This window comes from Schistocerca gregaria, chromosome X, assembly GCF_023897955.1.
Source record: "Schistocerca gregaria isolate iqSchGreg1 chromosome X, iqSchGreg1.2, whole genome shotgun sequence".
Lineage (NCBI taxonomy): Eukaryota > Metazoa > Arthropoda > Insecta > Orthoptera > Acrididae > Schistocerca > Schistocerca gregaria.
Genome location: NC_064931.1, coordinates 212,732,652 through 212,757,590, shown reverse-complemented (window position 1 = coordinate 212,757,590; position 24,939 = coordinate 212,732,652). Strand labels below are relative to the sequence as shown.

The 24,939-nt window shown below is 41.0% G+C and overlaps 1 protein-coding gene across 3 annotated transcripts in view; it reads right to left on the bottom strand.

Annotated features, from left to right (window-relative positions):
• LOC126298407 (diacylglycerol kinase 1-like) overlaps window positions 1-24,939 on the bottom strand; it is a 1,060,073-nt gene that overhangs the window by 282,562 nt on the left and 752,572 nt on the right. For all 3 annotated transcript variants that reach the window (XM_049989725.1, XM_049989723.1, XM_049989724.1), the window contains 2 exons: window positions 8,556-8,673; window positions 1,732-1,937 (listed from right to left, as the gene is read on the bottom strand). In XM_049989725.1, coding sequence (XP_049845682.1) covers window positions 1,732-1,937; window positions 8,556-8,673 — 324 coding nt within the window. The remainder of the gene's footprint in view (window positions 1-1,731; window positions 1,938-8,555; window positions 8,674-24,939) is intronic.

Below are 24,939 nucleotides of genomic sequence, written 5' to 3'. Positions count from 1 at the left end.
GGCGAAGAAACGAAATAACACGTAGATTGAAAACTGATTGAAGTATTTTCGCTAAGCTACACTGGCCTCAAAATAAAACTTCTGATTAACGGACGGTTTGTGCTCAGTGTGTTTTTTTTTGTGTGTCAACTAGAGTAACTTCAAAGCCGATTATTTTGGTGATTTGGATCGTACTGCTTCAGTAAATTTACGTTGAATTTTCATGTTCTGGAAGCATGAAGCAGCAGCCTTGTCGCAGTGGTAACACCGGTTCCCGTCAGATCACCTAAGTTAAGCGCTGTCGAGCTTGGCCAACACTTGAATTTGTGACCGTCCAGGTCTACCGAGCGCTGTTGGCAAGCAGGGTGCACTTAGTCCTAGTGAGCGGAATTGAGGAGCTGCTTGTTTGAGAAGTTGAATTGGTTGGGTTGATTTTGGGGAAGAGAGGAAACTGCGAGGTTATCGGTCTCATCGGATTAGGGAAGGATGGGGAAAGAAATCGGCCGTGCCGTTTCAAAGGAACCATCCCGGCATTTTCCTGAAGCGAAAAATGGTTCAAATGGCTCTGAGCACTATGGGACTTAACATCTATGGTCATCAGTCCCCTAGAACTTAGAATTACTTAAACCTAACTAACCTAAGGACATCACACAACACCCAGTCATCACGAGGCAGAGAAAATCCCTGATCCCGCCGGGAATCGAGCCCGGGAGTGGGAAGCGAGAACACTACCGCACGACCACGAGCTGCGGACGCCTGAAGCGATTTAGGGAAATCACTGAAAACCTAAATCAGGCTGGCCAGACGCGTGACTGAACCGTCGTCCACCCGAATGCGAGTCCAGTGTGCTACCCACTGCGCCACCTCGCTCGGTGTTTGAGAAGTAGCGGCTCCGGTCGCAAAAACTGAAAATGGCCGGGAGAGCGGTGTGCTGTGACCACATGCCCCTACAAATCCGCATCCAGTGACGTCTATAGCAGCAGAGGTTGACACTGCGATCGGGCTCACAGTTAGGTCTTCCGAGGCTCGTTCGGACGCTGTCGGATAATTCATTAGCGCAAAGAAAATCTAACAGGTCGAGTCGGTAGGGTTCCTGGTAAAACCTGTTGTGGTGGGAGTACCAACAGAGATCACTAGATCGCAGGCCGATCGAAATGTTGCGCAGCCACTGATACTTATCGAGCTGTGACAAACTGCTGGAGCGATTCGAAACTTGCTCAGCTACAGCGCCACTGTAAAGGAGAGTTAGCGCCATCTTTCGGAAATATGCCGCATTTCTGCAGCAAGCCTTGTAACGAATGTATTTTTTTGTGGTGGTGGTGCTGAAGTCTGATCAACTTCGTTGATTTGTTCTTCTGTAGGGAATGGAAAGGGCAAAAATTCTCTCTGTATTTATTTATTCTTCTTTCAGTTTTAGTTTGGGCACACAGAAGGGTCCTTTAACTCACTGCTTTTGGTGTGTGTTTGGAAACATGTGTGTAGAAGTGCTAAAGGACTTTATGTCCTTAAATTATGGAGAATTGCGTAGGGATATCATTTACGCAGGCTGAAATACAATCGCCTTCGATTCTTTTATTTGTGGTGGCGTAAGGGTTATACCGTGCCAGCAGTGGTGAGTTGTCGTGTACTGTCAGGTATCATGTCCAACTTCCGAAATAAGGTTCGTGCTTTCTCCTTGACCTTGTCTGAGACGTAAGACGAATGCACGTGAGGGCTCAAATTTATCGTAGAAACACGGGTGGAAGTACTTACCGTTAGATGACACCAGCGGCAGTGCAGGCCATTGATGCCGTTGTAGCTCTTGACGGTCTTCCGACACTTGTCGCACTTGCCGTGGCAGTTGCCTTCTACCCAGTGGTGCATCATGGTCTGTGACATCTTCTTGGACTTCGCGTAGGTTGCGATGCAAGACGCAGGTGCTCGCTGAACGCAGCGCTCGTGCACCGTGTACTTGCACACTGCGGCACCAAACAAAATGATTGTTTCGCATTATTGTCAACCAAAGAAATAATGTTAACGGACACAGACCTATAATAAAGTCACATTGTATTGGTATACACTATGTGATCAAAAGTATCCAGACACCCCCAAAAAATATTAGGTGCATTGTGCTGCCAGCTACTGCCAGGTACTCCATATCAGTGACCTCAGTAGTCATTAGACATCGTGAGAGAGCAGAATGGGGAGCTCGGCTTCGAACGTTGTCAGGTGATTGCGTGTCACTTGTGTCACATGCCGTCTGTACGCAAGATTTCCACACTCCCGAACATCCCTAGGTTCACTGTTTCCGATGTGATAGTGAAGTGGAAACGTGAAGGGACACGCACAGCACAAAAGCGTACATGCCGTCCCCGTCTGCTGACTGACCGAGACCGCCGACAGTTGAAGAGGGTCGTACTGTGTAATAGGCAGCCATCTATCCAGATCATCACCCAGGAATTCCAAACTGCATCAGGATCCACTGCAAGTACTATGACAATTAGGCGGGAGGTGAGAAAACTTTGATTTCATGGTCTAGCGGCAACTCAATAAGCAACACATCACGCCGGTAAATGCCAAACGACGCATCGCTTGATGTAAGGAAAGTAAACATTGGACTGCTGAACAGTGGAAAAACGTTGTGTGGAGTGACACAATGTGACGATCCGATGGCAGGGTGTGGGTATGGCGAATGCCTGGTGAAAAAATGAAATGATCGTATGGCACTGTTGGCTGGGAGGTCCCATTCAGGTTAAGTGCAAGTCTTATTTCATTCGGCGCCACATTTTGCGACTTGCGGCCGATGATGGCAACAAGACATCCATTCTTTGAGCGGAGAAAATCTTCAACCTGGCCGGGAATCGAACCCGGGCCCAGTGGGAAGCAAGTACGTTACCACCCAACTCTTTTTTTTTTCGATATAGTTCGTTGCGTCTGGTCTGGGCGGACGTCACAAGACATCCGGTCAAGTTGATCCTTGATTCCTTAACTCAGTTTTTTTTTTTTTGTTACAGAGAGTACGGATCCCTCTGACCGTTGTTCTATATTGTTCGTTGAATTTGTTCGGGGCGGACATCCGATGACACCTGTTCAGATTCTTTGTTGATCCGTTCACTCAGTTTTTTATTACAGAGGGCAGCTAACCCTCTGAGTGTTTTTCATGGAGGGGGCTTGCACACCTTGTTGTTTTGCTTGGCACTATCACAGCACAGGCCTACATTGATGTTTTAAGCACCTTCTTGCTTCCCGTTGTTGAAGAGCAATTCGCGGATGGCGACTGCATCTTTCAACACGACTGAACACCTGTTAATAAAGCACGGCCTGTGGCGGAGTGGCTACACGACAGTAACATCCCTGTAATGGACTGGCCTGCACACAGTCCTGACCTACTTCCTATAGAGCACCTTTGGGATCATTAGAACGCGGACTTCGGGCCAGCCTCACCGACCGACAGCGATACCTCTCCTCAGTGCAGCTCTCCATGAAGAATTGACTGCCATTCTGCAGGAAACCTTCCAGCAGCTGACTGAACGTATGCCTGCGAGAGTGGAAGCTGTCATCAAGGCTAAAGATGGACCAACACCATATTGAATTCAAGCATTACCGATTGAGGGCGCCCCAATCTTGTAAGTCATTTTCACCCAGGTGTTCGGATACTTTTGATCACATACTGTATAAGCAACAGTTTCCACACTACTTGTAGTTTTCCAATTTATCGCTCATGAGGAAAGAAACGGTTTTTATTAACACATTCAGGAGTAAAACATGTAAGTATAAATATAACAAGACACATTTGTTTCAATTAAAACCCTTTCGAAACTGTACTGTTACCTCTGTGAAGATGGCATGGAACACATCTTAGCAGTGTGTGAAAAACACACTGAGGTGACAAAAGTCATGAGATACCCCCTAATATCGTGTCGGGCCTCTTTTCACCGGCGTAATGCGGAAACTTGACTTGGCATGGTCACAAAAAATCGTTTGAATTCCCCTGCAGAAATATTCAGCCTTGTTGCCTCTATAGCCGTCCGTAATTGCGCAAATGTTGCCGATGCAGTATTTTGTGTACGAACTGACGTCTCGATTATGTCCCATAAATGTTCGATGGTATTCATGAAGGGCGATCTGGGTGGCCAGGTAATTCGCGCGAATTGTCCAGAATGTCCTTCAGCCCAATCGCAAATAACTGTGGCCCGATGACATGCCACATTGTCATCCATAAAAATTTCATCGTTTTTGGGGACATGAAGACCATGAATGACTGAAAATGGTCTTGAAGTAGCCGAGCATAGCCATCTTCAGTCAATGTTCTGTTCGGTATGACCAGAGCAGCGAGTCCGTTTCACGCAAACACAGCCCGCAACATTATGGAGCCACCACCAGCTTGCACAGTGCCTTGTTGACAGGATGGGTCCACTGCTTCGTGGGGTCTGCACCAAAGTCGAACTCAACATCAGCTCTCAACAGCTCAAATTGGGACTCATACAACCAGGACACAGTTTTCCCGTCATCTAGAGTCCAACCAATATGGTCATGAGTCCAGGAAAGGTGCTGCCGGCGATGTCGAGCTGTTAGCAAAGGCTCTCGCCTCGGTCGTGTGCTATCATAGCCCATTAACACCAGATTTTGCTGTACTGTCTTAATGGGTACATTCGTCGTACCTCCCACATTGATTTCTACGTCTGTTTCACGCAGTGTTGCTTCTGTGTTAGCACTGCCAACTTCTACGCAAACTTCAAAGCTCTCGGTCGTTAAGTGGTCGTTGTCCACTGCGTTGTCCGTGGTGAGAACTAATGCCTAAAGTTTAGTATTCTCGGGACTCTCTTGATACTATGGATTTCGGAGTACTGAGTTCCCTAACGATTTCCGAAACTGAATGTCCCAAGCGTCTATCTCCTACTACTATTCCGCGTTTAAAGTTGGTTTATTCCATGTGTGTGGCCATAATCACGTCGGACATCTTTTCACATAACTCACCTGACTATAAATGACAGTTCCGCCAATGCGTTGCTTTAATACCTTGCGTAAACGATACTGCTGCCCTCTGCATATGCGCATATCGCTCTTCCACGGCTTTTTCACCTAAGTGTACAAAACTGCACGGTGCAATGCTTCAAAAATTAATAATTTTTATCTGTTGGAGTAGGTCTCAGTTCAGAGAACAGGTGCATTAAAATATATTTGCCATTTGAGTCGCCTCTGTAAAAAGGAAATTTAAATGTAAGAAGGACTCGCCCAACTTTGAGTTAAGAACTATAAAAAAACTTACGTGCATTCTACAAGTCAGTTGTCCGCAAGCTGTGTTAAGTAGTGGAGCTGAGATTCAATTACGTGCAAGTTGTGCACAGTTCAAAATCCGAACCATCATGTTGCCTCTTGTGTTTACATTTTCTTTGTAGACTTCACCTTTCAGTCGCCACTACAGGCAAAAATCTAAAGAGGTATGTTCCGGGGATCTTACTGACCAATGTGGAATACTACATTCAGGTGACGTGTCTCCAGATAATTAGAATGTGCAGTACCCTCGTCATGCTAGCTTTTAGCCAAAGGTAGCTCGTTTTCGAGAAATTCTACATAACATGTCCCTGTAAATCGATGCACCACCCACATGATTTAGTGAAAATTCGAGTAAACACCCTTTATCCTGGTACCCCGTGGTTAGAAAATCGTCTACCGCATTCTCTGCTAGCAACAGCGGCGTTTACACTACTGAGCACGTTCAGAAATATATGCAACTTACTTAAGCATTATAGCATAACTAACCAACAGATCACAATCGTAATCACAATTGAAAATTTTCAATTACGAAAACTCAAGCTAAACTACACAACTTGAACAGCAAAACAAAAATTACAATCGATAAATATACACATAGCAACTGGAGTACCAATACACGAAATATAATCTTATCTCTTTAACCACTAAAAATCGAGTACTTTTTAGCAGGCTCCCTATCATCGGATTAATGCTGATCTGATACTGCACGAATAACTGAAAAACACGGATAATTTAAATATACATGTTTTTACCAGAAACAGTATTTACGAAACATGCTGCAAATTATTTTTGAAAGCCCACTGTAATATTTCCACGTTATTCGTCGCAAGGAAGGTGTTGGGAATATCGACCTTTAGCTCCTTGGGAACTGTACAGGCAAACAAATAAACTACAAATCGAACGCGAATGCCTTATTAGGGCAGAGTCCACTCATGTACCTGCAGCTGAAATGGGAAACAAAGCAAAAATGTTTCAGGGATACCGATGATGAGAATGGAACCGTTGTCGTCTTCGTAAATCGCGGGCATCGTATTATATGCTAAACGAAATTATTAGTCCTAATTATACCAAAATGTATCGGTTTTCTTTTTTATCAGACTCGCCTTAATATGAATGGGTGATCCGTAAAGCGGGTAATATGCACCCAGCTGATCAAGAGCTTCGTGCGTAATTACATTTTAAACTGATAAGTTTCGTATCTTACTATAAAGGTGCTGATAGACTTATGTACTTCCCAGACTAACCTAACATGTTGTTGTATTCTTGAGTCTAAATACTGGTTTGGTGCAGCACTCCACGCTAGTTTATCCTGTGCAAGCTTCTTTAACTCTCCATGAAGCCATCGCAAAACTGTACGATGTTAAAGAAAGCACGATTTCCATTTGTTTTGCTGTTATTGGTCTGGTGAAACTAATAAAACATGTGCCAGACGTGTATCTTGTATCTGCAGTAGTTTTCCTGGACATCCAAAGAAGCAAAGATTCTTATACATGTAAATTTGTTTACTTTTCATTAAGAATGTAGAAACGTATATGTCATTGTTGATCAACCGTTAGTGAGTTGTTCCAGTCGTTTCTTAACCTTGAAACGATATGAACTTTTTTCTTTAGTTTTACTTTTAGAATAACATACTAAAATATTTGTATATCTTCGTGAATCACCCTGTTTATGTATATCTGATAACAATGAAGTTTCTTTCACAGGTTAGTGTCACGATTATGCGCAGATGATTAGAATTACAGAACTGTTCATGCCCTCTGAGCATGAGATTTCAGTAACATGTGAAGCAACCATGTGGTGCAATCAACGCGTCTAGAAGACGCGACACGGAATCAAAGAGCTCCCGGATATGCTACTGGGGAACAACTGCCACGTGGCTTGTAGGTGCGTCTGCGAAGCATCGACAGTGATGGCAGGACGAGCAGTTTTTGTTCAACTGACTTTTGTTAATTTCAAACTAGTTTTCGGCTTATAACCTGTAACATTGTAATATCGTGTATTTTAATTATTATCCATTGTCTAAAGTTTAATTTATAATGGTAAAAACATTTGTTGTATAATGTAAATGAAGAGTGCTCAGCTTTAACAATTTCTTAGCCAATGTCAAGGCCTCACAAACAAACATTATAACCATTTATCCTGTAATATTGTGTAATTTAATTATTAATTTTGCTTAATATTGCCAATTGTGTGAAGTGTAATTGCAACGTTAAGAAACAAGTTTGATGCACAACTCTCTATGTAATTGAACTGTATCATTGCTTATAATGTTAGGTTATAGTAAGAACTAGTCTCCATTCTAGACGCTGGTCCGTTGTTTCCTGAAGTTGGTCCAATAAGCCGAAAACTAGTTTGAAATAAACAAAAATCAGGAGAAAAAAGGCAATGTACTTGTCACTCAACCTTAAATATGGAATTGTTCTACCAAGCAGTTACGGAAGAATCCATAAATATGATTGTTTTTTATTTATGGACATGCTAGACATATTTCGCATTTGTTTTTATTGACGTCGCCGTGTTGACGCACTTCTTTTACCACATCGACTTTTCTTACCGATTGTTGTTCAAGTATCTTTACTATAGCTACGGATGTGTTTAATATCTATGCACATATGCCAGCACTGTCTGTTATAATGTAACCTTTTATAGTTTACTTTGCACATTTGTTTAATTTAATTTTTCATCAAACAAGAGATGTGAAGCTGCTCATCACAGACCCACATTACTGGAAAATTGAAGTATGTTAGCGATGAAGTGCTGGACTTAACCATAGGTTACTAAACCCTCGTAAAATTTACTACCTAAGCAGGGCATAATGGAGGATATTTTATATGTAGAATAATCGTGTCTACTGCCGGATGTTTGTGTCACTCTGGCACAATATTTCGGCCACGTAACTGGTTGCCTTCTTCAGGTGCTACCTGAGACTTCCGTGTTGGAGGATCTTGTCCAGAAATATTGTGCCAGAGCGACACAAACATCCGGCAGTAGACCCGATTGTTCCACACGTCAAGATCTCGCCGGGAAAGCCTGTAGAGCTACAGAATATTTTATAGTTAATTTGGAATGAAACTTCCAACTGGAGGTCTAGTTATAGAAATTATCTAACGAATAACCTATAACTTATAGCCTTCTTTGAATAAAACATGAAGTAGTAAGCTTTACGACTGTTTAATAGCAATGTAACGTTAACTCCCCTTTAGCGTTCTATGGTTCAGGAGAATCAAAATCGACATTTCTTGTGTAGCTGCTTAGCTACTTTGCGATGCTGTTATTACACATAAACTTGCGGTGAATCTAATGAACTTGGGCGTACTTACATACGCAGCAGAGGCCTTTCTTCCCGAGGCCAACGAGCATGTTAAGGCACAAATTGCAGTACGCAGGTCTGTTGAAATGCTTCAGTCTCCAGACATGCTGGCCATCCTCCTTCACACTCTGCAAGAGAAATATGCGTACAGAAAAAAGATGAACAAGATTTATGCCGATGTCTACAACAAGCAAATGACAAAAAAACATATGAAATCACTAAATTTAGAAACTACAATATCAAAGATTTTAAAACACTTAAATACAAACGCGTAAGAGAGAGTGCTATAAACAAATAAGCAGAGTGCACCCTTAACATCGGCTACAGTTATGTTTACGTGATGGTATAAATATTATAGTTGATCGAGATATATTATGGGCAATAACCCGTATCAGTGTCAACCAACCACATCTCATAACAGCCATCCATAATGAAACAAAATTAGTAATAAGTATGGAAGAAGGAAGAACAAACGAGATACAAATCAATCGAAGGGTAAGATAAGGGCGTTCTCTTTCGCATACTTTTTTTAATTACTTTGACAATTTGTTTCAAAATTGAAAATAAGGTAATTAACCAGATTAATTTAAATAAAAATAATAATCAAAATGAATTTGTATGTGCAGACGATAAAGTAATAATACAAAATAGTGAAGATAAGCTCCAGCTAGCAAAACGTTGACTAAAAGAAATGTGTAGAATATAAACTTAAAATATCATGACATACGACGGAGGTTGTGGTATTCCAATGTAAATATCCAATACTACCGATTATACGAGGGTCGGTCAAAAAGTAATGCCTCCCATTTTTTTTCTACTTAAAAAAATTAAGTTAAGTGAAAAATTTGAATTTGGCGCCATTCCTCAAACCTTCTTCTGCAATCCACTGCAGTAGTAACTTTCTGTGTCAACAGGTGGCAGCACAGCAGAAGTTTGTAAGATGGCCGACATCGATGTTCGTTTGAGACAGCGTTGTGTGATTGAATTCTTGAATGCAGAAGGTGAAACGCCCATACGCATTCATGAAAGACTGAAGAAGGTGTATGGTGTTGTGACAGTGGATGTCAGCACTGTTAGACGATGGGTTCGTCGTTGTAAGGAAGCTGAAGGGCAAACACCGTTGACTGACGAAAAGCGGAGCGGCAGGCCGGTGAGTGCAGTGACTCCACACAACATTCAGCAAGTTGATGACATCATTCGTGGTGACCGTCGGGTGACTGCAGATGAAGTGTGTCGCATTATTTCTCTTAGTAAAGGCAGTGTGATCACGATTATTAAACAATTGGGGTACTCAAATGTTTGTGCACGGTGGGTTCCAAGAATGTTAACCGATCAGAATAAAGAGGCAAGGAAAACAATAGCCTCCCAACACTTGCAGCGCTTCCGTTTGGAGGGAGATGAGTTTCTGAAAAAAATTGTGACCGGGGACGAAACATGGGTGCATTTTTTTGAACCCGAATCAAAGAGGCAGTCAATGGAGTGGCGTCACACAAGCTCGCCGAGGAAGAAAAAATTCAAAACTGTGGGATCGGCAGGGAAAGTTATGGCAACAGTTTTCTGGGATACAGAGAGTGTGATTCTGGTTGATTTTTTGCAGCAGGGATGCACAATAAATTCTGTTCAATACGTCACAACCCTCAAAAAAACTTAAAGCACGTCTTCAGCGAGTTCGCCCAACAAAATCAATGGCAGATGTTCTTCTTTTGCATGACAATTCAAGACCACACACCAGTCGTCACACCTCTGACGAGATTGTCAAAATTGGATGGGAAGTTTTGCCTCATCCCCCATACAGCCCTGACCTGGCACCATCAGACTTCCATCTGTTCGGGCCACTAAAAGAAGCTCATCGTGGGATTCATTTTGAAGATGAGGAGGCCGTCAAAACATCCGTGCATCAATGGCTTAGGAAGCAGAGCTGTGATTTTTACCGTGCTGGGATACATGCCCTTGTTCAAAGATGGACCAAAACTGTAGAGATGGGCGGAGATTACATTGAAAAATGACAAAATGATCCTCAATGTTGTGGTTTTCAACCTATGTAATTGCATTTAAATTTCCTGACAATTAAACGTAGAAAAAAAAGGAGGCATTACTTTTTGACTGACCCTCATAGTAATTAACAACGAAATAATCAAACAGACGTGACATTTTAAATAGCTGGGCAGCGATGGTAGATACGATCGTAATAATGATTTAGACGACAAGTTGCACAATTTTAGAACGATATGTGAAACAATAAACACAACACTAAAGTACAAAACCCACAAGGTGCAATGTTATATTTTATAAAACTATGACGATACCATTACTGATGTATGGAAGCAAGAGCTGGATAAGCAGAAAGAAAGATGACTGCAAAACACAGGCACTAGAGACGAGATTCTTGAGGAGAGTGAAGGGACGTACAAGAAGATATTTAATGAAAAATGAAAACATACGATCTGAGTTGAATGTAGTTGCCATTACCGTGCAGAAAGCTGATACAGAGATAGGTGGAAATAATACGTGAATATAATTATAAATGGAAGGTTACATTAAAAAAAGTGGAGTAAACGAAATGTTGGAGGGGGGTAGGTTGACTAAGGAAACGATTGACAAGTACATAAAAATGCCTAACTACTGTACTTAGGCGACGACGATAACGAAGACGACGATGATTGCAAATGCTCAATGAAGAATCGACAAAAAGAAAAGTTCGTGAAAAACGTAATGTCCAAGATCCTACAAATGAAATTACGACGGAAGTAGTTAGCAAATCTATACCAAAATAAAAAGGAAATATGATAAAGCAAATGGTCCAGAACTAATGCATGTCGAAGTGTGGAAAACCCTAATTATTATAGGAGGAGAATATTATTAGAGATAAATGCAAGCAAACCTACACAGAATGTCAAATTTTGTTACAAAACAGGTGTCTGCATGAGTGAAATTCTAAATATCTGCTGTGATCGTTTTCACTTACGTACATTTTTTGAATTTGAGAGCTTCTAGCCAAAACGTGAAAGCTAGAAGTGCTCACAAAAACACCAACCAAAAGAATAGATGACATATAAATGAATATGAGTTACCAAACTTCAGACGGCGTTGGGTGAAAACATGTTATCAATAGGCGGTTTGATAAGACGCGCCATACTTTTTTGTACTGCATAAACATTTTAAATTCGCAGCAATTTTTTGCGTTGAATACAAGTTTGGGTCTGGTTAAAATATATCTGTGTGCTACATGTTGAGAACTGAATAAACCTTAATTTCATATTTATCAATGAAAACTACTGCTGTTGATCTCTACAATATTTATTTTTCTTTTGACTCAGTTTTAAGTCTTCAAATAATCACCAAACCATCTTTGTGAAAGGTAATAATAGAAGATAAAGACAAAAATAAAGAAAAATGCATATTTATCATATAACGCTAGAAAACACAATTATCTAATGAAAAGGTTAAGAGAAAATGCAAAACAAAAACATATCAAACATTGGGTCAATACTTCGTGCGAGCTTATATAAAACATGCTGCTGTTACTTATAAACAACTGTCTCACTTAATAATAAGAACAGAAAACGCTTGCCTTTGATCATGATGAAGAATGTTCTATTGAGAACAAAATAACTATAATAATTATATAGGTATTTTTGTTTGTGTGTGTAAACGGCACTAGCATCCAAATTACATAGAAGAGCAGACGCTACGTAATCAATTTTTCCACTTGTAAATGCTGTTTATATTTTGTGAGGACATACAGTACACAGTGAATTCAATGGTGTGCGGTTCTAATTACGAGCAAAACAAGTAGACGAAGAACAAAGAGAAGTCGTTAGCTTCCAGTATATCTCTTAGACATTCTTTTACCTTTCTTTCCTCAGAATTACTGCCTGTAATCCTACCATTTACTACGTTATTTATGTACTGTACTGCAACTACTGGGCTGTAGTTTTGTTAGAGCGCAACTCTGCTTTTATTACAGTGATAACGCGTGCCGCAGCTTTGCTATAATATCAGCTCGATTATTTTGTTTTTAACCACTAACTTCGACATTACTGGATATTTTTCTTGAATAGCCACAACTTTGGACCTGGGTAATGAGATTCTAAGACTGAATTCTATTCATATTTGGTTCAGCTGAGGCATTACTAGCTGCAATTCACCTTCACTTTCCTGTAATACTACTTTATCTTTTGCAAGTAATAGTGCTCTTAGCTTGGTGTATTTATCCATTAAAATAAATCGTTTGACTAAAGCGATTAACTTAAAAATTCTGTATTATTGGAATGTCAATTTCATTTTTATTATAAAAGGGGACATTTTAAAAAAACAGAAAAAACCTGGAACAAATAAGGAAAAAATGGGTCACAGACTGTGGTGACAAAACTTAATAGGTTTAGTTTACCTTCACCATCATACAGTCGGACGATCCGAATAACTTTTTACATTTATTCAGCTGCACTGTTACCGTAATTTTCACTTTTATGTATTTTATCGAGAAGTGCATTTTCTTTGACATTGTGTCATAAAAGTCAGCACATGATACACCCTTAAAAAGTGTTTTGACAATGAACTAAGCCTTCGCTGTTTCAACTTTCATACTGTTTTTTTTCTTCATTTGACCAAAGAAAGTTCAGTAAGGAAAACAAACGGTGCACAGAAAAGTTTTACATAGAAATTGCCAGGCAAAACTCCAACAAATGGATCATGTTTTTCGTGTTAATGTTTTTACCACCAAAATACGGAAACATTTTACACCAAACTGCAATAATACTTTGCCGGCCGCGGTGGCCGTGCGGTTCTAGGCACTCCAGTCCGGAACCGCGCTGCTGCTACGGTCGTAGGTTCGAATCCTGCCTCGGGCATGGATGTGTGTGGTGTCCTTAGGTTAATAGGTTTAAGTAGTTCTAAGTTCTAGGGGACTGATGACCACAGCAGTTGAGTCCCATAGTGCTCAGAGCCATTTTTGCAATAATACTTTCATTGTCTCGTCCATTACTTTTCATTAAGTTCTGTATAAATGTAAAGTCATCGATGAGTTCGTTCTCGTCAAAAGGAAAATTTGGTGCAATATTTTTCACAAAAGTACGACAGCCCTGAATATCCTTCCACTCTACCTGCTCCTTTTCAGTGATCACCCAATGAAGTGCTTTGAAAGGTGTGAGAAATGATAAACACTATTTCTTACTCTACTCAGTGCAATAGTCATAGAAGATGTTAGCATGAATATGATACCCTTCAGCAGTAACCTCACCGTCTTCTTCCAACTTTCTTAGCTGCTCATGTACAAAGGATGTGAGAAATCTTTCAGACCTTCTACACTGAAGTTTGTTTTTTTCTTGTTACACTTCCACTACTGTGATTTCTTGTTTCTCAATACATTTGATTGTTGAGAGAAATGTTTTAGCTGGCCAACAAGAAAATATAGAAGAACAATAGAGAGAGGGATTTCAAATAATTGTTTAAGGAAATGATATGGGATTTTAAAGTAGGAAATCTCTACAATCCTTTCCAATGCTGGTATCAGAGATAGCCACCTTGTCTCACTGTGCCTGAGTATAGTTTTTTTTATTCAGTTTGAGTAAACTTACAGAATAATTAGAAAATTTCGACTCTTACTGTATATGTGTGTGTGTGTGTGTGTGTGTGTGTGTGTGTGTGTGTGTGTAAAGTTTGGTAGATTTTGTTCACAATTTGTTGGCAGTCAATGGGTAAAAAATCCGAGCCAGTTTGTATAGAATTACGTACCACATGTGCTGGGCAGCCAACATCTGTAATATTATTTATTGTCATCTGTTGCAGTTTATAGCATATATTGTTTTTCCCTTATCTTTGTTTACCACCAAACTTTTTGTGTTAGTGTTTTCTGCAGAAACTGCAACTACTTCTCCCTCAAATTCACATTTCTTTAAAATCTCGAGCACATTATTTTGAAATAAATCTGAAGTTTCTCCAGATAAATTAACCAATTCGAGCACTTCTACCATGATTCCATTTTCAGGATGAAAATGCCTGACAATGAGAGAAAATAATTTCATATCCACGTGATTCGATGTACGAGTATCAATCATGATAGAAATGAAGCGAGCACTTTTCCGTTTATTTAAAACCTGTTGAGCTGCATGCGGTGCAACAACATTTGAAATGATTGTACCTGTATTACCTTACGTGTGGCTACATGTGAATTTAGGACTGAAAAGTTTTTTAACAAGTGCTGTGGTACAAAGCTATCATTATGCATTGCACAGTGGTAGGCAAACATAGCTTCTTGTGCTGTCAACTGCCTGTCGTTTCAGTTATTGTTTTTAATTTCACGTAGTAGTCAGTCACACTTATATTTGCACCTTTCGTTCGGACAGTCATGCGATGTTTCTTGGTCTATGCCAGACCTTCCATCATGTCCAATAGCAAATTTTGATTTGCACAGTTTCTACAGTTTCTTCACAACAAGAACTATAAGGAAATTCATTTTTTAAATTGATGTTAAAATTGCACTTGCGTTTTGGTATGATGATACAAAAGTGACTGCGTAGAGTTAAAATTATTACGTGCCCTCAATAACGTCTTCACGCCGGCCGCGGTGGTCTAGCGGTTCTAGGCGCTCAGTCCGGAACCGCGCGACTGCTACGGTCGCAGGTTCGAATCCTGCCTCGGGCATGGATGTGTGTGATGTCCTTAGGTTGGTTAGATTTAAGTAGTTCTAAGTTCTAGGGGACTGATGGCCACAGATATTAAGTCCCATAGTGCTCAGAGCCATTTGAACCATTTTATAACGTCTTCACAGCGCTTTTAACAACCACTGGAAAATATAACACGGATCGGTACAACCAAAATTGCGAAACGTTAACAGTTTGGCGACGAAAGCAACTAGAAGTGATGTAAAGAATCCATGGACCGGAATAGAGGGACTAGAAGAGATAATATTTGTAGTTATTCGTAACCTAGTTTTATGTAATTGTTTTGCTTGCTGTATTGTTCCCTCTGACTCATTTCGAGTTAACGAGGAAGTAAAGTGATAAAGGACATCACAACTTTAATTAATTTTGGGACGTAATATCGAGAACAGTAAGTAAATTAAGTTTGAAAAGAAGTTCTACAAGTTCTCCCTAGCGTATATAATTGCGCAGTAAATTGCAAATCAGACATCTGATAGAGTAAAATCTTTAGCCAAGAGGAATCACAAAAAAGGGACATTTGAGAGTCCCCAGAAAAACTTTAGAGACGGCGGGACACTTTGGAAAAGAAGGGGACAGCTTCGGGAAAAATGGGACGAATGGGCACCCTAGTATTATGTGCACCATGTCTCTAACGATTGGAACGCCTGTCTGTTTCATGCTCAGTGTCGATACAGTAGTGCAAAGTATTCCAGAAAGACTCATCCTATTTCACGAAACTGTGTCTTCCACACGAATGACGAAAGAAATGGCGAAAGTTGTAAGTTGCTAGTAGGGGCTCCCTAGTGGAGCTAGCTAGTTCGCCGGTTCATTACCCAAATTGCGTCTAGTCGAGAAGCCGGTGTCACAGCAGTAAAAACCATTTCGAGTTCTCCGTTAAACTAGTGCAGTTCACTTACAAATGTGTTGGCTACTTTTATCGATATTATGGCACTGCATCTCCGACAGTTTTAAACATTCTACGTCAGCACCAGCAGTTTCAAGAAACTAGTTGTTTATACATGAGAAAACTCACAGGTCGCTTAAGTGTGCTCATTCAAGAAGTTGAGCGCATTCAACAGAGATTCGGACGTAGTCCATAAAATTCTATTTGTGATGTCAGCAAAGAGTTAGCCGTTCCTCACGTGTCAGTTTGGCGTGTTGCAAGCTATAGAAGATGCAGTTCCTACAAGTCCTTCATGATGTTGGTAAGCAATAAAGTTTAATGTCTTACATCCACATATGTACTCTACAGACCACTGTGAAGTCCACGGAAATGAGTACTTTCCATTTACGAGCTTTTAGGACTACTTCTGGTTCCAAATGGTTCAAATGGCTCTGAGCACTATGGGACTTAACTGCTGTGGTCATCAGTGCCCTAGAACTTAGAACTACTTACACGTAACTAACCTAAGGACATCACACACATCCATGCCCGAGGCAGCATTCGAACCTGCGACCGCAGCAGTCGCGCGGTTCCGGACTGAGCGCCTAGAGCCGCTAGACCACCGCGGCCGGCTTCTGTTTCCATTCGCGTATGGAGCGCGGAAACAATGACTATTCCACGAGCGCAGTAAGTAGTGTATTTTGCCTTCGGGATCAATACTGGAACGATACGTAGGCGCTTCTAGTAGGCTATATTCCTACTTTTCCTGACTTAGATCTGGTTCTTGGCACTTTGTGCGTTGGATTTCACGTGGTAATTTGCGGCTATCTTTAAATGTCTGCCTGTTCAGTTTCCTCAGCATCTGCATGACGATCTCTCGTGGGCCAAAAAAACCTGTGACCATTCCTACTACCGTTATTTGCATAGGCACAACATCCGCTGTTAGCCGTATAAGGTACGAGTCCCACTTACTGCTGCATAAGCAGCCTCCTTTATAGAGTGATTAAATTTTCCCGATATTCTAGCAATGAACCGAAGTATGGTTTAACTGATTCCGTTTGTGACCGACTGATATTGTAGTCAACACTATCAGGTTTTTCCATTTTAGAAAGTGCAGAGATTTCATATTTCTGAGTATTCTACATCTGCATCTACACTTCGCAAGCCATCGTATGGTGCATGGCGGATGTTACCTTGTAGCAAACCTCTTTTCGAACTCTGTTGGCTGGTGTGGGTATCCTGACATTGTCCTCTCATTATATATATTCTTTACTGACGTTTCCTGTTAACAAGATCAGCTTATTCCCAAGAATTAGCAGCTTTCTCTCAGTTAATACTAGCCAGAAATCCAAACTGAATTTGGATCGCACTTTCTTGTCTCTTGTGCAGAAATGTGTGCAATACACAGCTGCATCCATCCATATCCAATAAGCTACCAGCAGAATATAAAAATCTTAGCAGTAATCCACGCGTTTTCAAGTCAAAACTGAAGAGCTTCCTCATGGCTCACTCCACTCTCTCGAGGAGTTCCTTGAAAAATTAAGCTGATTCCTGTGTTATATTGTTCATTACGTATACATAAACTTATAGCTTGTCTTTTTTTGGGTTCATAAACATTTTCTTTTAGCTACTATGACTTTTATGTCCTCCCCCCATGAACCATGGACCTTGCCGTTGGTGGGGAGGCTTGCTTGCCACAGCGATACAGATAGCCGTACCGTAGGTACAACCACAACGGAGGGGTATCTGTTGAGAGGGCAGACAAACGTGTGGTTCCTGAAGAGGGGCAGGAGCATCTTCAGTAGTTGCAAGGGCAAAAGTCAGATGATTGACTGATCTGTCCTTGTAACAATAACCTAAACGGCCTTGCTGTGCTGGTACTGCTAACGGCTGAAAGCAAGGGGAAACTACAGCCGTAATTTTTCCCGGGGGCATGCAGCTTTACTGTATGATTAAATGATGATGGCGTCCTCTTGGGTAAAATATTCCGGAGGTAAAATAGTCCCAGATTCGGATCTCCGGGCGGGGACTACTCAAGAGGATGTCGTTATCAGGAGAAAGAAAACTGGCGTTCTGCGGATCGGAGCGTGGAATGTCAGATCCCTTAATCGGGCAAGTAGGTTAGAAAATTTAAAAAGGGAAATGGACAGGTTAAAGTTAGATATAGTGGGAATTAGTGAAGTTCGGTGGCAGGAGGAAGAAGACCTCTGGTCAGGTGACTACAGGGTTATAAACACAAAATCAAATAGGGGTAATGCAGGAGCATGTTTAATAATGAGTAGGAAAATAGGAATGAGGGTAAGCTACTACAAACAGCATAGTAAACGCATTATTGTGGCCAAGATAGATACGAAGCCCACACCTACTACAGTAGTACAAGTTTAAATGCCAACTAGCTCTGCAGATGACGAAGAAATTGAAGAAATGTATGACGAAATAAAAGAAATTATTCAGATAGTGAAGGGAGATTAAATTTTAATAGTCATGGGTGACTGGAATTCGAGTGTAGGAAAAGCGAGAGAAGGAAACGTAGTAGGTGGATATGGATTGGGGCTAAGAAATGAAAGAGGAAGTCGCCTGGTAGAATTTTGCACAGAGCACAACTTAGTCATAGCTAACACTTGTTTTAAGAATCATAAAAGAAGCTTGTATACATGGAAGAAGCCTGGAGATACTAAAAGGTATCAAATAGATTATATAATGGTAAGACAGAGATTTAGAAACCAGGTTTTAAATTAAAAGACATTTCCAGGGGCAGATGTGGACTCTGACCACAATCTATTGGTTATGACCTGTAGATTAAAACTGAAGAAACTGCAAAAAGGTGGGAATTTAAGGAGATGGGACCTGGATAAACTGAAAGAACCAGAGGTTGTACAGAGTTTCAGGGAGAGCATAAGGGAACAATTGTCAGGAATGGGGGAAAGAAATACAGTAGAAGAAGAATGGGTAGCTTTGAGGGATGAAGTAGTGAAGGCAGCAGAGGATCAAGTACGTAAAAAGCCGAGGGCTAGTAGAAATTCTTGGGTAACAGAAGAAATATTGAATTTAATTGATGAAAGGAGAAAATATAAAAATGCAATAAATGAGCAGGCAAAAAGGAATACAAACGTCTCAAAAATGAGATCGACAGGAAGTGCAAAATGGCTAAGCAGGGATGGCTAGAGGACAAATGTAAGGATGTAGAGGCACATCTCACTAGGGGTAAGATTCTGCCTACAGGAAAATTAAAGAGACCTTTGGAGATAAGAGAACCACTTGTATGAACATCAATAGCTCAGATGGAAACCCAGTTGTAAGCAAAGAAGGGAAAGCAGAAAGGTGGAAGGAGTATATAGAGGGTCTATACAAGGGCAATGTACTTGAGGACAATATTATGGAAATGGAAGAGGATGTAGATGAAGATGAAATGGGAGATACGATACTGCGTGAAGAGTTTGACAGAACACTGAAAGACCCGAGTCGAAACAAGGCCCCCGGAGTAGACAACATTCCTTTGCAACTACTGACGACCTTGGGAGAGGCAGTCCTGACAAAACTCTACCATCAGGTGAGCAAGATGTATGAAACGGGCGAAATACCCTCAGACTTCAAGAAGAATATATTAATTCCAATCACAAAGAAAGCAGGTGTTGACAGATGTGAAAATTACCGAACTATCAGTTTAATAAGCCACGGCTGCAAAATACTGACGCGTATTCTTTACAGGCGAATGGAAAAACTAGTAGAAGCCGACCTCGGGGAAGATCAGTTTGGATTCCGTAGAAATACTGGAACACGTGAGGCAATACTGATCTTACGACTTATCTTAGAAGAAAGATTAAGGAAAGGCAAACCTACGTTTCTAGCATTTGTAGACTTAGAGAAAGATTTTGACAATGTTGACTGGAATACTCTCTTTCAAATTCTAAAGGTGGCAGGGGTGAAATACAGGGAGCGAAAGGCTATTTACAACTTGTACAACAACCAGATGACAGTTATAAGAGTCGAGGGGGCATGAAAGGGAAGCAGTGCAGCCTCTCCCCTATGTTATTCAATCTGTATATTGAGCAAGCAGTAAAGGAAACAAAAGAAAAATTCGGAGTAGGTATTAAAATTCATGGAGAAGAAATAAAAACTTTGAGGTTCGCCAATGACATTGTATTTCTGTCAAAGACAGCAAAGGACTTGGAAGAGCAGTTGAACGGAATGGACAGTGTTTTGAAAGGAGGATATAAGATGAACATCAACAAAAGCAAAACGAAGATAATGGAATGTAGTCGAATTAAGTCGGGTGATGCTGAGGGAATTAGATTAGGAAATGAGACACTTACAGTAGTAAAGGAGTTTTGCTGTTTGGGGAGCAAAATAACCGGTGATGGTCGAAGTAGAGAGGATATAAAATGTGCACTGGCAATGGCAAGGAAAGCGTTTCTGAAGAAGCGAAATTTGTTAACATCGAGTATAGATTTAAGCGTCAGGAAGTCTTTTCTGAAAGTATTTGTATGGAGTGTAGCCATGTATGGAAGTGAAACATGGACGATAAATAGTTTAGACAAGACGAGAATAGAAGCTTTCGAAATGTGGAGCTACAGAAGAATGCTGAAGATTAGATGGGTAGATCACATAACTAATGGGGAGGTATTGAATAGAATTGGGGAGAAGAGGAGTTTGTGGCACAACTTGACTAGGAGAAGGGGTCGGTTGGTAGGACATGTTCTGAGACATCGAGGGATAACCAATTTAGTATTGGAGGGCAGCGTGGAGGGTAAAAATCATAGAGGGAGACCAAGAGATGAATACACTAAGCATATTCAGATAGATGTAGGTTGCAGTAGGTACTGGGAGATGAAGAAGCTTGCACAGGATAGAGTAGCATGGAGAGCTGCAACAAGCCAGTCTCAGGACTGAAGACCACAACAACAAAATACTTTTATGTTGTAATTTCATGTAATAACACGTTACATGACCTTGGAGATTTGCTCCTCACTTTGGTTCTACGGTATTAGACGCGTAAAATAAAAAAAGAAAAGCATTAGCAGTCATTTTCTTTCCTGTTCCACTCGCAGCATGTGAAAGACGACTGTCTATATAGCTTCGCACGAGCCTTAATTTCCCTCGTCTTAGCTCGAGGTTCCTACGCGAAATGCACGTTGTCGGCGGTGGAATCCTGCTGCAAACAGCCTCAAATGCCTTTTCCCTAACTTTTCTGAACAGTTTTCTCCGAAAAGATCATCGTCATCACTCCAGGGATTCCCATTTGAGTTCACGAAGCACCTCCGTAATGTTCATTTGTTGATCGAAGATACAGGTAACAAATGTAGTAGCAGATCTCAGAATTTCTCCGATGTTTTCCTTTAATCCGAGCTGGTTGGGAACCCAAACCATCGAGCAGTACTCAAGAGCAAGTCGCACTAGTGGTCTGTACGTAATCTCTTTTACAGGTGACTTACACTTTCCAATGATTCTCTCTATTAACCGAAGTCGACCATACCCCCTTCCTTACTGCCGTCCACAAATGCTCGTTCCATTTCATATCGCTTTTTAACGTTGCACCTGAATATTCAATCGCCGCGCTGGATTAGCCGAGCAGTCTCAGTCGCTGCAGTCCTGGACTGTGGGGCTGGTGCCGGCGGAGGTTCGAGTCCTCCCTCAGGCATGGGTGTGTGTGTGTGTGTTTGTCCTTAGGATAATTTAGGGGCTGATGACCTTAGCAGTTAAGCCCCATAAGATTTCACACACATTTGAACATTTTTTGAAATATTTAATCGGTGTGATTGCGTGAAACAGCACTCTATTACTGCTGTATTCGTACTTTTACATTCAGAACAAGCTGCCGTTCATTACAACAACTAGAAATTTTGTCTAAGTCACCTTGTATCCTCCTGCGGCTACTCAAAGAAAACACCTCAGCGTACACCACAACGTCTTCAGCAAAAACCCTCATAATGCTGCTCACCCTGGGCATCAGATCATTCATTTAAAGCAAGTTGTCGATCTCTGCAGCCCGTTGAAATCTTATCATGATCTGACAATTTGTGCAGCTTCTGTTAATCAATGTTTTATTAAGAAATAACTGATCCGTGTGCGAAAATTCTCACGTTACTATCAATATTATCTCCAAGGTCATAAGTATACAACATGAACTGTAAGGGTTCCAATAAATTTCCGAAGGTACGTCCGAAGTAACTTGTTAATTCATTCGGGACGTGGTGTACCACATTACTGCCTGTGCCCGCAGGTAAAAGACTAATCTTTTGAAAATAAAAACTTCATAGTTCTATCTGTAAGTAGAAAAGCACCCCGATTTTCTGTCTTCACACCTGAGAGGAATGCGTCCCGTTGGGCAGCCGAGGCACTTGTGACATCTGGTGCAACTTATTGAAATGTCCTTCGTTTGATGTCTATGTTACTGAGAGGTGGGGTTCTATGGCAGACTCAAATTAGTTTTCATACCATCATGGAGAAAATATTAATTTTTAGTTATTCGTATAGTAATCAGTTTCGAAACAACGGTGTTTTGTCGATACGAGTCGAATTCGCCGAGGACGATTCTACAGCAGATGCGCTGCGCCTGCCCGTCGGTCTGTATCGACGCCGTAACATTGGCAGCTGCCCGTAAGCTCGCCTCATTGCGGTCAGCCACGGCATGACAGTAATTGCATGCGTGGCCCGCCCGTCTACGACGTTGCAAATTGCCTTTCTCGATCCACCGGATCCAAATTCTATCGACAGGTTTTGCGTCCCGTTGGGCATCCGACGCAGTGCAGTGCCGTGCCCGGTCCATGTGAAATGGCGGGACTCGGAAGCCCGGTGACTGGACCCACATCTAAGTGTCAATGTGTGCCAAATAGGGGCGCGTGGATGGAAGCAGGGTGAGATAGCTGGCACAGGCCACGCCACATACATTAAGGGGGGGGACATTGATGAAAAACACACACTATTTCAAAAATGCACCAAATCCACCGTTTTGGAGATATGACAGTGAAATTTTGTACCATGCTTTACATGAAAGTAACATATTTACATGTAAAATCCTTTGATTATATGTATTCAACTTTTTAAAAAAATGAAATTTGAAGTTTTATTTAAAAACAACGGTATGTTCCTTTTTCTCAGAAAGTATTCAAGAAATTTCTACAAAAATTTCTCTGTTTCATCTCTTTATATGTTGTAAGCTCTCATGAGGTTTTTGGAATAGGCCAAATAGGAGAATTATCATAATTTTTAATTATGATTCCACAAGTACAATTTTAAATTCATGCAAAATTCCAAGCACTTTGCCCCATATCTCAGCTTCCAATCAGAATTTCAAAATTTGCTCTTGAGACAACGTTTATTAGGTTTACAAAATAGGTGTACAAAATTTCATAATTCTAGCATTCATAGAATCTGAGGAAAAGGTACATAAACTTTAAACAACAAACTTTTCAGGAAACGCAATTTAAAGTTCAACCTAACGTTTTTCCTTGTGTCACTTCTTCAGAAGGCACCTCATTTGTACTCCGGGTCGTCCTTCCCTTCAAGTCCTCTCTTATGGTTTTTTGTTGTCTGTCTTCTTTCCTTTACCAGGTCTTCAACTGACTTTTCAGCTGCAGAGACGCGCTGTAAATCTATTTTTCTCAGGATTGTCTTGAGTAAAATTTCCTATCTTGAAGCCCATTCTTTCTCATACCTTCATTCTCCCGTCGTTCCCATCATTAAATACAATAAGTGCATCGTAATTTTCAATTCTGACAACTGTAGCAGATGCAAATGTGTTTTTAGGGCATAGTTTCCACATGAGTGAATTTAGAGACTCATTTGGATTTTGGGTTTTGTCATGAACACACTTTTTGAGAAGTGTAGGATCGGCCACAAACCTGTAAGTGGGTTTGACAAGATCCGGGATACAATTTGGAAGTCTCTCCTTGTGAATGTAGGCGTTGTTCACTGAGCTGGTATTGAAGTGCTGCTTCAAAACGTGGGGGTGGCAGGGAGGCAGCGTCTCACTTTTAATTAATTTTCAGGCACTTCGGATGTGATTTCAATAATGAAACTTTGGGAACTTATTGTCCATAAGTTGTACTAACAAATAAAAAATAAATCGGAAATTGTCATTTTTGGTCAATTTCATTTAAGACTCCCCCCCCCCTTAAAGACAAAGAAGTATTTACTGAACAAAAATTCGCGCACGATGACGCTACAGTTCGATTTCTTGCATCCAACAGTACAAAAACTTCTCTCACAGAATTTCGTTCCGTATTCCACCAATCGAAAAAGTTTCGAGACCCGGTTAATAAAAACACAGACGAAAGTTCAGATTGTGCGTTTAATGCTTCACGTGTTATACAGTCTTCCCACAGTTGAGTACAAAGCATGGAAGTTGACGCAAGCCAGTGAAACTGTCAGGCTAGTCTTTCCTTGGGATGCTGTTCACCTCGGAAATCACATTGGCTTGAATCTCGCATACGTCGTCAAAGCAGTTACCCTTCATGTGAATTTCTGTAACATGTCGTTCCATTGTAAATTAATATTCATAACACCAAGTCTCATAGTCTGTGATAATTTTTTTCCAGAAAACAATTGTCCGCGTCTCGTAGTTCAATCGAGTCGCGGCAGGAATTCATGCGGCGTTGTTTTCGTTCGGGAGTGAAAGTGTGTGGGACAAACTCCGCACACACTTTTCGCTTTTTCACAAAATTGTGGAGCATGTCTTCGACACTTGACTTAGCGAAATTGTTCCACTGCAATTTGTGACACAACAACGTTGACACAATACTGCCACACGTTCGCTACTGAACACTGCCTGCACGCAACTGATTGCACATCTACTGTTAATAGCTGTTGCTGCTGTTACTGCGCTTATGCGCCAGGAGTGAAATCAGTCTCGGCACTTTTTGGATGGATGG